General features: G+C 29.1%; 1 protein-coding gene across 1 annotated transcript; it reads right to left on the bottom strand.

Moving 5' to 3' along the window:
* Positions 1–4,956: 4,956 nt before the first annotated feature.
* Positions 4,957–6,298, bottom strand: LOC101246259 (zinc finger protein ZAT1). The gene is made up of 2 exons (XM_004242235.5): positions 6,167–6,298; positions 4,957–6,083 (listed from the first exon to the last, which is right to left on the bottom strand). Exon 2 carries the CDS (start codon positions 6,017–6,019, stop codon positions 5,099–5,101), a length of 921 nt encoding a protein of 306 aa, XP_004242283.1. The 5' UTR covers positions 6,020–6,083; positions 6,167–6,298; the 3' UTR covers positions 4,957–5,098.
* Positions 6,299–13,204: the final 6,906 nt, after the last annotated feature.

The raw sequence follows: 13,204 nt of genomic DNA, 5'->3' as shown, positions 1-13,204 counted from the left end.
TTTAGACTTTACTATATTTTTCTTATTAGATGTTATGTTTTTTTTATTACTATTTTAGTATTGCTATACTTGAGCCGAAGGTTTTATCAAAAACAATTTATCTATCTCTATAAAATTAAGTGATTTTACTAATATATTTATTATTTTGTTATTTTAACCTTTTGGAATATATAAGTTGAAAAAAAAAAGATAAAATTATTTATTTTATTTTCAAACAAAAGTATGAAGACAAAATCTCTTTATTTGCAAATTTAAATTTCTTTAATGAATACGAACATCCTAAGAAATTAATCAGTCTTGTAATAATAATAACTTGCACCAACTAATTTACAACATTGTTAGCTATTTTGACTTTCCCTGTTTTTCTTTTTTATTTCCACATTCACCCTTACAACTTCATCATATGATTCTTGCACGAGATGGAATATTTTGTAAAATGTTGATTTGAGGACCACTCAGACACCAACAAGTAAAACATAATTTTGGAACAAAATTCAATTTTAGCCAAACTTTAGGAACTACATATATTTAGTTGAACTAATTAAGAGTCAACACGTTTACAGCCAAAGATTTTAAGTCTAATAATTGTATTTTTATTTTGTTAGATGTGGGAAGAATAAGATTAATTTGAGGTCAAGAATTTCAATCTTATAAATTATTAAAAAGAATATAAAATAATTTTTGTATACAATTGTGTTGAACATGTCTCGCGAGGGTAATTTATATTAATGTATTAAACAGACTAATAGCAACACATTGTTCTAGAAAGGCATATTGAAAGGAATAGAAAAAATTGGAATGAAAAAAAAAAATATATGAAAGAGAATATGAGATTCTATTCCTTTGAATATCATGGTTGAAGGTTGCCTAGTTCAATTTTTCTAGATTTGAATTTAATTTTTGAATATTTCAATAATGAATCAATTTTTTTTTCTTGAATATGTATTACGTATTCAAATGCATTTGAAGGAGAGAATAAAAATATAAAAAGAAATTGAGTCAACACTTTTAGATACTTTAATGTAACATACGAGATTTTTTTATGCTAAAAAATCGAAATTATATACTCTAACTAAGGATAAATGTGACCTCACCCTTATTATTTATGTGTTTCAAAGTCAATTTGAGTTGTGGCATGCTTAGGCCAAGATTGTTAAAAGTTACCAACATTTTTTATTTTGTTTTAACGATGCCTAAGTGACATGATATTGTGATAGGAATATGCATTAGTCATTTTTCAATATCACCTTGTCACAGTTTTAAATTCCATCGAAGCGTCGTATTATGGGATATTTAACAACTCGGCTACAATTTTATACAATTTGCGAAATGTATATCAAATCAATCTTATTGCATTAAAGTTGGTGAAAATGCTAAATAAGAAAGAAAAGAGAGATTTGTCAACGAATTCTTTTAATATTATTTAAAACTTTAATAATTCACTTAATTAGTGATATATGAATGTATTCCTTTATGTACTAGTTTCCTAGTAGCTAGTATGCAAATAAAATGTCTGCAAATGATTCATATTTACAAGATAATAAATATGTCTGCAAATGCTTCATATTTACAAGATAATAAGTTTTCACTAGAATTCTTAGAAGATAAAAAAAAGTTCAAAGACTTTATTAGTAAATTCAAACATCAGTATTTGGCGTCTTTCTCTAAAAAAGATTATAAAGCTAAAAAAATTCAAAAACTTTTCTATTAAATTCATGGGATAAAAGATCCAGTTAAGTAATATTAGGTCAAGTAATATTCAATATTCTTAAAGATTTATGACATGTGTACTATAGAATAATTTATGGTTGAGATCCATTTAAATTATATACTCATTATAATAATAAAAACAACAAAGTTGTCAACTTTTTTATTTTTTTAAAACAATCAAATAAAGCAACTAAATATATCAAATTAATATTTTCAAGAAATTTTTTTTAAGATTAACATGAATAAGCGAACTTTCTGATTTTTTTACCCGCCAAACTTCTTCGAGCGTAATCTCACAACTGCTTTTTCCAAATCCTGAAGCAATTTCCAAAATAGATCAAACTTAAAAACACCATTGGGTTATAAATAAAAATTTAACCAAAGAACATGATAGTAATACAATTTTGGTTTTTTTTAAAAAAAAAAAATTATTTTGAGGTTTTCAAATAATTAAAAATATATATTTAATCAGATTCTTCAAAAGTGTCGGGTTTTTAAAAATTAGTATTAATTTAAATAATTCAGTACAAGTACGAGGTTTGGCAGGTAAAAAAGTTGGGAAGTCCGCATATTCTCACTGGTCTTATTTTTTTCTTGAAAATGTAGGTTGGATACACTTAATTATTTTGTTTGATAGCTTTTAAAAATATAAATAATTGATGATTTTGTTGTTTTTATTATTAGAATAAATATATAATTTAAATAGATTTCAAACATAAATTATTATATAACAGATAACATGAATCTATAAGATTATTGAAAATTACTTGACTTAATTATACTAGACCGGATCTAAGTGGCACGACGAGATGAAATATCACACTATTTATGCTTTACTTCTAAAATTTTCCATGAGATTGATTTGGAGACTTTGCTTTAGAACAAAGTTTGTGTAACAGAAAAAGGTAAAAATTGAGATTTTGACCTCACATTACTTAAACAACACTGTTTAATCTTTAGTTGTATAAAAGAAATCCTTTTTTTCTTGTGGGGTTTATGGGTTCCAAATTTCTAATAAAGAATCTTTGGGACCTAATTTAAGGAAATACAATACTAGTACATTAAACAAGCAACCACATGCAAATGCAATTAAAGAAAGGAATAACAGCAAATAGAAACTTAAAATCCTTTTTCTCTGACCGAATAGTATTCTCATCGTTTTAAAATATTTTTTATATATTTTTTAAAAATTAGACAATTTAAATTTTGATTAATATTTTTATATATATATATATATATATATATATATATATATACTAAACTAGTATGATCAAAGAAATTACAATTTATAATTTTTTTAATAACATTACTGCATAACACATGAAGATATATATATATATATAAAGAGATAAGTCAATCACTAGAAAAATCCGCCATTCAATTCATTCATTTATGAATGGTAATTTTTAATAAGTAAAATTGTGACAGACAACTAACTTAACAATTGCATGTCATTGCCACTAGCTTTGCTCTTTATTTTGTATTTTTGTTTTTATTTTAATTATTAAATCTTGAGTTTTTTCATATTTTTACAAATAAATTTTTGATATGGTAATCATCTATCACTCTCTATTATAATTTAATCAGAATTCATTTGGTAGTGTAAAATATTTTTAAACTATGAGTATAATGTATATAGTTGACATTCAAAATAATATCAAAATTTAAAGATTATGAATTATTATAACGATCAAATATTATAATATACATATATATGATTTGAATAAAATAAATAAATTCTTTTGAATTCTCATGTAACAACCCAATCCCCAATACTAATAAATTTGAGGATCAATAGGTCTTAATTAACTAGAAAAAGATAACGATTTTGCGCACATTCCAAGTAGGCTTAGGCAAAATGGAACGATTTCTCACCTACATGGCCTAATTTACCTCCGGTGTTGTAAAAAAATATTTTTGATATTTTGTACTTACTCGAAATAAGTCCAAATATATATATATATATATATATATAAGATAAAGGTCCAAATTCATTCTTCGTAATTAAAATCAGTCAATATCCGTTACTCCTGAGTTAAAAGTTAATCAATATAATTAATATTAAAGCCATTTCTAATCGATATTCTTCTCCTTTTATTTTTCTGGAGAATAGTTTTAATACAAAACTCCATACTTTCAATCATCAAGTACACATATTTCAAAGTGATTATGTAACTTTAGGTGCGATCGAAATTATTATGTATCAAAATTGTTTTCCAGACAGAGACTTGTCATGACATAATAATTTATGATTAAAAAAATTAGAGTATTATTTTGTGTCTGTTAAGCATCAATGTCAGTATTGTATGTTTCTAACAATGTGTTATAGAAGTAATAGTTAAACAATATTGATAATATAATTATTTTTTCATACTATATATGTACTGTCTTTAGGCTTTTTAACTAATTGATGCTACAATTATGACAGTATGGAAAAAATCATGTTGATACAAAAAGTTAACAGTAGTGAGAAACAGAAAAGCAATGTGGTCAGTTAGATGTAGTTTCTAGTAGTCAGTCACATATGGAGAAGAACTACTACTACTAACTAAACCATAAAGGCAATGATGAGAGAGGAAAAAACCAATTGCACAATATATATAATTTTTTAAAAAAATACATTATTAAAAGAAGCAAAAAACAGAAGAAGCTCAAAGAGCACAAGGCCCAGCTGTTAACACCAAAAGTACCATAAGTATATTTGCTGTATTTTCACAGACCAAAACTGATTTTCTTTATCACAATTCACAAGCAACACTCATATGACCATACCACATATATTCAAATGAATATTTCTACATTCCTAAAAGAAATTGATAAAAACACATAATCCATGCCAAATTATTTAGAGAAATAAGTTGAGTTACACGCAAATTAATTCTATCATTGTTATGTAAGTCGGGATCAAATTAAAGGCAAACCAAAATTTCAATCACTTTATGTTACCCCTACAATAGTTGGATCCCCACCTCCTTATAGCGGAGTCAGAAATTGTACTATGTATATATATATAAAAGATGATTTTGATAGGGTTTGCATAAACCTCTCGCCTTATCTACTAGCTCCGCCCCTGCTCGGTGCTCACCCACCCAACCTACCTCAGCCCCAGTGGCCAGCATAGACAGAGACTAGGGCCCCAAGGCCAATCTCTGTCAGCAGTTTGTTTTTACAACTGATTTCAGATTGCTTGCGAAGGTTTCAAAGCAATGTGACTTACAACTAACGCTAAAATAGAGGAGCTAAAAATGGATCAAAATTCAATATTTTTTTTTCTATATCAAGCAGAACCCATTCGAACAAAGTTAATACTAATGGAAAGTAAAAACAAAACAAGAAAAGAAAATGAGAGTGACAACTTTGACCTCCCATAATCTTCGCTCTGCTTTTTCTAATGGCTAAAATCTTCATCTTCCATTGGAGCAGGCATGTTAAGATCTATAAACCCAAATGGGAATTTAGCAGAACTTGAATCCATTAAGCTATCACCAACTTTTGATGAAGAAGAAGCAGTGATCGATGAACTCAATATATGTGTTCTTTTGTGTCCACCAAGTGCTTGTCCTGACCCAAATATTTTTCCACAAAATGGACATTCATGCAATTTCTCATCCACATTCTTCAATCTCAATTCCCTCGACTTACCCTGGTTCTGTTCTTCAGAATTGTTCTTCTTGTGGATCGTCTTGTGACTTCCTAAAGCTTGAGATGATTTCAACACTTTGTTACAAATCTCACATTGGTACTTCTCCTTAGAATTTTGATCCCTAAATTTCGAATTTCTCCAGACATCTTTAGAAAGCATCATTAGACAAACAGCAATGTCTTCTTCAGGGGAAGTATCGGAAAACGAACTTACAGGTTCAAATTCAGCTGATTTCTCTTTTTTCACCTCTGGATGATCATCAACAGCAGCTTCATCTGATACAAACATTCTTCGAGTTCTCTTAGATCTCCTCCGAGTTGGCTTCTTTGTTGACTCCGTTTCACTTTGATCCCTGTCATGTACAACTGACCCAGCATCCAAAAACTCAGGATCTACAATCCTTGAACTCTTCTTCGGATTCTCTCTTAACCCATAACCCAAATGTTTCTCTTCCCCGATTTCCTCCCCATCTTCTTCTTCTTTCAACGAATAGAGCGACAGAGTTGACTCGCTCCGGCCTCCGCCTCCACCGGAATCCTGTTTCTGCGGCGGAGTTTTTGGTGGAAGTGGGAGAGTCCTCAAATGGGACCTCATGTGACCACCCATAGCTTTACCACTTGTGAATATCCTTGAACAGAGCTTACATTTATGCTTCTCCATACTCATTGATTGTTCAACAACAGATCGATCACAGATTAATCAAGCTTTCAGTAGTTGGTACCCACTCTGCCTATATACAACAAAAGCTTAAACTGTTCATAACAACTTAGATAGATAGATAGATACATGTAGATGTGTATGTATAGCTATTACCTGTTGCTTTCTCTCTCTAGTTCCCCTCTCTCTCTCTATCTATCTTGGGTTGAATGGGGAAGAGAGAGTTGAGGAAGTAGAGTGGGAGTGGGAACTTATAAAAGGCTTTAAAGAGGAGAAGTAGGTAACAAGCATTCTTCCATCACCCATAAATAGTTGGATGTGATTTGCTTTTTTTTCAATAGTAATTTATTACTACAATCACTTTTTACTTGACCAATCCATAATATGTACACTAAAATTTAATTTCAAATTGTAATTTTGAATATTTCACTTGGGTCAGTTGACTAAATTTAATTTTGAATATCACACTAAATTTTAGTCTCTGAAATATAATAATGCAATTATTTAGTTTGAAAATGGAATATTCTAAATTAAGTTTGGGAGTCTTTGGTTATTAGCGGTGTTTTCAAAAATGTTATTGGGTCGAGTTTCGAAGCGGGGCGTATAAAAAATATTTTGGAGCATAGATTTATAAGACGTAAGTTTTAAATTTTGAGACGTAAGCCTCGAATATAAAAATGCATGTCCTGAGTGTAAAAATGTAGGCACGGACATTTTTTTGATTTATTTTGTAAAACTTTTTGGCTTGAAATCATATTTTTTTAATTATTGGTCTAATAAAATTTCTCAAATAGTAATTATAATATATATTTTTCTTCATTTATTGATTATTAATACTGATCTCAATTAAATATCATAGTATAATTTCTATATATTATAGGCTATTTATAAATATTTATTTTTTAAATCATTAAGAGGTTTAATTTTGTTTGTTTTGTTAGTAATAAAACTATAAAATTAAATATACATGAGACTACGCCCGTAGGATCCATGGAACTTACATCTCGTGTCTCGAAACTTACCTCTCACTCTATTTTATATAAAATGTCTCGTCTTACTCTCCCGCCTTTAAAAATATTGATCGTTAGAACGGAATTAATAAGGACATTTCTTATTAATTAATCCCATTATTTTAGTACAGAATGCATTCTGGAACTAATTTATAGGTATAACCAAATGTGTAGTGAAATAATCTCATGTTTTACCTCCAAAATTTTGTATACTTCCTCCAGCACCCTTTTTTGTTTTTCGAAATTTAGAATATGCGAATTTTAATTAACATTAAGAGAACTAGTTGGTTAAGAAGTGTCACATTTAGAGGTTGATAGTTTCAGAATTGAGAATGTTGTGATGGTTGTGTGGATATTTTAAAAAAAATAAGATTGGAAATGAGGATATCCGAGATAAGGTGGAAATGACTTCGATAGAGGACAAAATGGTAGAAGTGAGAAAGAGATGGTTCGAGCAAGTGAAAGGAGATGTTTGAATGCCCTAATATGGAGGTGTGAGCGAATGACTATGAAAGATTTTAGAAGAGATAGAGGTAAATCAGAGAAGTATTATGGAAAAGTGATTAGACATGACATGATACATATCCAACTTATCGAAGATATGGTTTTAGATAGGAAGTTGCAGAAAACATAACTTATAATACAAGGTTAGTAAGTAGCATTGTGTTGATTTACTATAATACAACTCCGATAGATTTTAGCCTTTCGATTTTTATAATTATTTGTTGTCTTGTTCTTCGATTATTATATCATTTCATGTTACTATATGTTATTTCTTATACCCCTATTACTTCTTTTTCTGGACTGCTTTGGATTATTTTTTCTTGAGTTGTAGATTTATCAGAATCAATCTCTCTACATCTAAGGTGGCAATAAGGTTTGCATACACGATCTACCCTCCGTAGATCCTAAAGATTATTTGGTGTATGTTATTGTTGTTATCAAAAAAATTACAATCTATAGTATTTTTTGTATAATTTTTAAATATTTTAAATTTTTAAATATTAAATTAATCTAATTTAATTTTAACATTAAAAATTAATTAAAATTTTCAATTATTAAAAAAAAACATATAAATCTAGTAGGATGAAGTACTATTTTTTTAATCCAATAATACTAGTGCTAATATTGTTTACAGAATCAAGTTGCTTGAAATATAATTAAGTTACGTTTACTTAAACATGATTGCATATAAAGGCTTACTCTATGTATGTGATGGTAACTCAAAATAGATAAATCTATAATATGTTGGAACTGGTTCAAAGATGGTGAATTACGTATTATAACCTGTCAAATAATATCAAACTGTTCAGAAAAAATTGCACCAAAACTTAAGGTAAACAATTACTGGAATATAAAATAATATAATATAAATATTTTAAAACAGGTTATTATTACGTACATTGCGTGAATAACATTTGAACTCTCTTATGAGCCTAGAATTTTTAAATTTTCCACTAATTTTATCATGATAAAAGTTGTGATTTAATTTTTAATAAAGCGAAGAAAATGTAGATTAAATAAAATTTAACTAATCGTGATCGTGAATGGAAAGGAGGAGCAAGTGAACATGCAACTCTTGCCTTGGCTTTTTATAGGGAATATATGACATCTAACTCCATTAAAGTAACAATTTTAGTTTGAAAATTTTATTATTGTTGCAATAAGGAGATATCATATAATGTATAGATCTTGTTCAGACGTTATAATTAAAAATGCGTAAAAGAATTGTTTAATAATTTTGTACACTGAAACGAATGAAGGTATTTGCCAACCAATTTAACTAAAAATAAAGAGTATTGAATATAAAGGAAAAGTAAACATGAATAACATGACTATAAACTAATAGGCATCATTAAATACATGTTTTTTTCTTTTAGATATTTATTTTTGAAATTTACTGTATACATAACTTTAATGACGTTTTTCATAATTTTATTTTATTTTATTTATAAATAACATCTTCTTTTTTAAAAAACAAAAACAAAATATCATAAATAGTGAATCGCTATAATAAATATAGAGATTAACTTATATCTACTAATGGTGGACAAAAAAAATTACATCATCAGCTCCTTTTTAGAAATACTTATTTCTTTTAATTTAATTATCATATTTTCATATTTAAAGATTAATAATTCGTCTAGCTTCTTTTTTTTTTTTTTTTTTATAAAGACGCTCTATAAATTTAAGATTGTTTTTCAAAATAACGTTCAAATATATTTATACTATCGACTTTTAGTATTACTTAAATAAATTGAGATACATATGAATGTACATGGATCAAAGTTTATTATCAATTAATTTTGGTATTGTCGATAAAATGAACTAAGAAGAGAAAAGTTGAAGCAATGGAAGCTATCTATTCAAAAACTTTTTCATGTTAGAAAGAAGACTTAATAAGTTATGAATAATTTTTTTTATGAAATCAGTAGTCTAGATTTTTTTTAAGGAAAAAAGTAAAAAACTACCATTTGATAATTGTCTCAAATTGCTTCATGGAGTTAATAGGAAATGAGGTAAAAATAATGAGTACAAGAAAAGACAGCAAAAATTTTTCTTATCTTTGGCAACCAAGAAAATTTCATACAATTAATTTAGAGTTCAAGTTATCATATAACACTTTTATTATTATTATTATTTAAATATTAATAATAAATAATATATTTTAAAAAATAAAATATTTCTAAAAATAAGCTGATGATGTAATTTCTTTTATCCATTTTCAATGGATATAAGTTAATCTCATAAATATAATGTCTCTACTATTATAAAAAAGTAATGTCATTACAATTGTTTAACATAAATTAAATTATTATAGTACTTCAATATTATCACAACAAATAGCTGTCATAACCAAGTTTTGAGGGTACATGCTAGAGTTTATGTAGAATTACTTTTTTTTCTTCAAAATACATAAATGTAATTCTTAATTTAGTCTAATTAGATAATTATGCCCTTCAATATTGAGTGTGCATAAATAGATAGTTGAATTTATATAAAATTAACTAAATAGACACACATGGTCTACATGACATAGTATACGTATGACATCACATATGATACAAAATTGTTATGTAAGATGAAATGTGTCTATTTATTTAATTTTATCAAATTTAAGTATTTACTAATGCACACTCAAAATTAACGATCATAGTTATTACTGAAATCACGTTAAAAATAATTTATATATATTATACATTTTTTCTTGTTTGTACTATGTACTACACTTAATTAGATGATCATTGTGAAACTAAAGCTCTTTTACTATTTTATTTTTAAATTGATAGTGAAAAAAATTACAAGATAATAAAATTGCAAGATTACAATTGAAAATAAAATGAAGAAAGTAATCTCTTCAGGCTGAGGCGCGGATATCTCGCTCTCTTTAAGGAGATTCAAGCCCACTGCAGCAAATGTTTTCACCGGTCCACCAGTAGTCCTCTTTGACTTGTCCCTTCCAGGATACAACAGCTTTCACAAAGTATAACTTAACAACTCTGGACAAGAGTTGAGTCCAAAGCTCCACAAAAAAGAACACCTCCTTTCAACTAATAAGAACTCTCTTTTAGACTAACTCTTTCACTCTTTGTTTTCTCTTATGAATTGTGTGTGTCTAAAACCAAATGAAGACTATCACTATTTATACTACAAGAAGTCTTCCTAGCAATAAATAGGAAGATAATGGATGTAGTAAATGAAAGCTTTGAGAAATGGAGTAATCTGCAATGTGCAGATAGATGAAGATTAGAAGAAGAAGAAACTCATCTTTGTATTCTGTAAATTGTTAACTCTTTTTCTACCTGTAACTAACATGTTTAGTTGGTATTTATACAAGAAAGGGAAGAATATTTTATAACTACTTTAACCACCTATTTGCTAACTACTCCTCTAATTTCTACTAATTACATAATGAACCTCAACTAACTAAGTAATGCCATCTTTAATACTCCCCCTCAAGTTTGTAGGAGTGAACAGATTCAATACTCCAAACTTGGATAATAAGTATTCATGTTGAAACTTGTTGAGACCTTTAGTTAGTATATCTGCCTCTTGCTCTTTGGTATGCAGATATTCAGTTTGAATTAGACCATTCTGAATTTTCTCTCTTATGAAATGACAATCCAGTTCTATATGCTTAGTTCTCTCATGTAATACTGGATTGGCAGCAATTTGTATAGCTGACTTACTATCACTATAAATGATGGCTGGTGTTACTACATCAGCTCTAAGTTCCTTGAATAATTTTGTTATCCAAACTGCTTCAGCAACAGCACTTGCCATGCTTCTATACTCAGCTTCTGCTGAACTTCTAGATATAGTTCCTTGTTTCTTTGATTTCCATGATATTAGTGAATCTCCCAGCTTAACTATGAATCCAGTAACAGATCTTCTGGTGTGTAAACAAGCTCCCCAATCTGAATCACAACAGACCTTTAACTGTTTGTTGTTCTTGCTGGATAATAATACACCTAGTCCTGCTTGTCCCTTGACATATTTTACAACCTTAAGTGCAGCACTGAGATGAGATTGTTTAGGTTGATGAAGAAACTGACTCAGTGTCTGTGTAGCAAAAGCAATGTCAGGCCTGGTAACATTTAGATACAACAATTTTCCAACTAATCTTCTATATGCTGTTGGATCCTCCAGTAGCTTATCTTCTTTTCCTGTTCCATTTATTTCATCATACTCCTTTGTAGTCAACTCTACATAAGGATCAATAGGTGTAGAAGCTGGTTTAGCAGCTTCAAGTCCAGCTTCAGAAATGATTTCAAGAGAATATTTCCTTTGATGCATGACAATCCCTTTTTGTGATCTAGCAAATTCAATTCCTAGGAAATATCTGAGTTCTCCCAGGTCTTTCATCTTAAAAGTATCCTGCAAAACTTCTTTGGTTTGTTGAATAAGATTAAGGTCATTACCTGTAATCATCATATCATCAACATATACTAGAAGTATAACCAATGATGTTTTTGTTCTCTTAATGAACAATGAATAATCTGCATGACTCTGTGTAAATTCCAACCTGATGAGTGCATCTGTGAGCTTCACATTCCACTGTCTAGGGGCTTGCTTCAAACCATAGAGGGATTTAGTGAGCCTACACACTGGTTTCTCCCCCTGCACAATAAATCCCTTAAGAAGCTGAAAACCTTGAGGTAGATTCATATAAACTTCATCAAACAAGTCCCCTTGGAGGAAGGCATTTGACACATCCATTTGATGAATATGCCAGTTTTCAATAGCAGCCAAAGCCAACACACTTCTAACTGTAACCATCTTAACAACAGGAGAAAAGGTTTCTTTATAATCTAGTCCCTCTCTTTGGTTAAATCCCTTTGCAACTAGTCGAGCTTTGAATCTTTCAACCTCCCCTGAAGCTTGATATTTTATTTTAAAAATTCACTTACAACTAATGGCCTTTTTGTGTGGAGGTAAAGGTACTACTTTCCAAGTCTGATGAGTTTCCAAGGCTGAGATTTCAGCCTGCATGGCTTCAACCCATCTGGGATCTTTACATGCTTCTTCAAAAGTACTAGGTTCAACTTCATGACCAAAAGAGGAAAGAAATGCCTGATAGGACTTAGACAAATAATCATAGCCAAGATATTTGTCAATAGAATATAGAGGTCTGTTAGGAGTGAGATGAACAGAAGCAACATAATCTTGCATCCATAGAGGAGCTTTGGTACTCCTTTGTGACCTTCTGACTTCAGAAATTTGATCATTAGACATTTTTGTAGATTGTTCAGTGGATTCAACCACACCAGATGGGGACACAGCCTGTGATGCTTCTAATGGAACATTAACAGAAGGAAACAAGTGCCATTCAGTAGTAGAAGAAACTGCAAATGGAAATGTGGTTTCCCTAAATTCCACATCTCTGCTAATGAAGAACTGTTTTTCCTTAATATTGTAGAGTAAATAACCCTTAGTAGTAGTACTATATCCCATATGAACAGCAACAATACTTCTTGGTTGAAACTTATCATGTATATACATATTCTTTGCAAAACATAAGCAACCCAAAACTCTTAAATGCTGTAGAGTAGGTTTAGTTTTATGAAACACTTCATGAGGAGATTTACCATGTAGCACTGGGTAGGTAACACATTTATTATGTAAGCAGTTGCAATTATGCAATGACCCCAAAACCTGATAGGAATATGTCCTTGAAATTTTA

This window comes from Solanum lycopersicum, chromosome 6, assembly GCF_036512215.1.
Source record: "Solanum lycopersicum chromosome 6, SLM_r2.1".
NCBI classification, from domain to species: Eukaryota; Viridiplantae; Streptophyta; class Magnoliopsida; order Solanales; family Solanaceae; genus Solanum; species Solanum lycopersicum.
The sequence above is the reverse complement of the archived record's forward strand: the minus strand, read 5'-3'. Positions and strand labels throughout refer to the sequence as shown.

Excerpts from the sequence above, each read along its gene's own strand:
- LOC101246259 (XM_004242235.5), bottom strand. The coding sequence starts at position 6,019 with ATGAGTATGGAGAAGCATAAATGTAAGCTCTGTTCAAGGATATTCACA.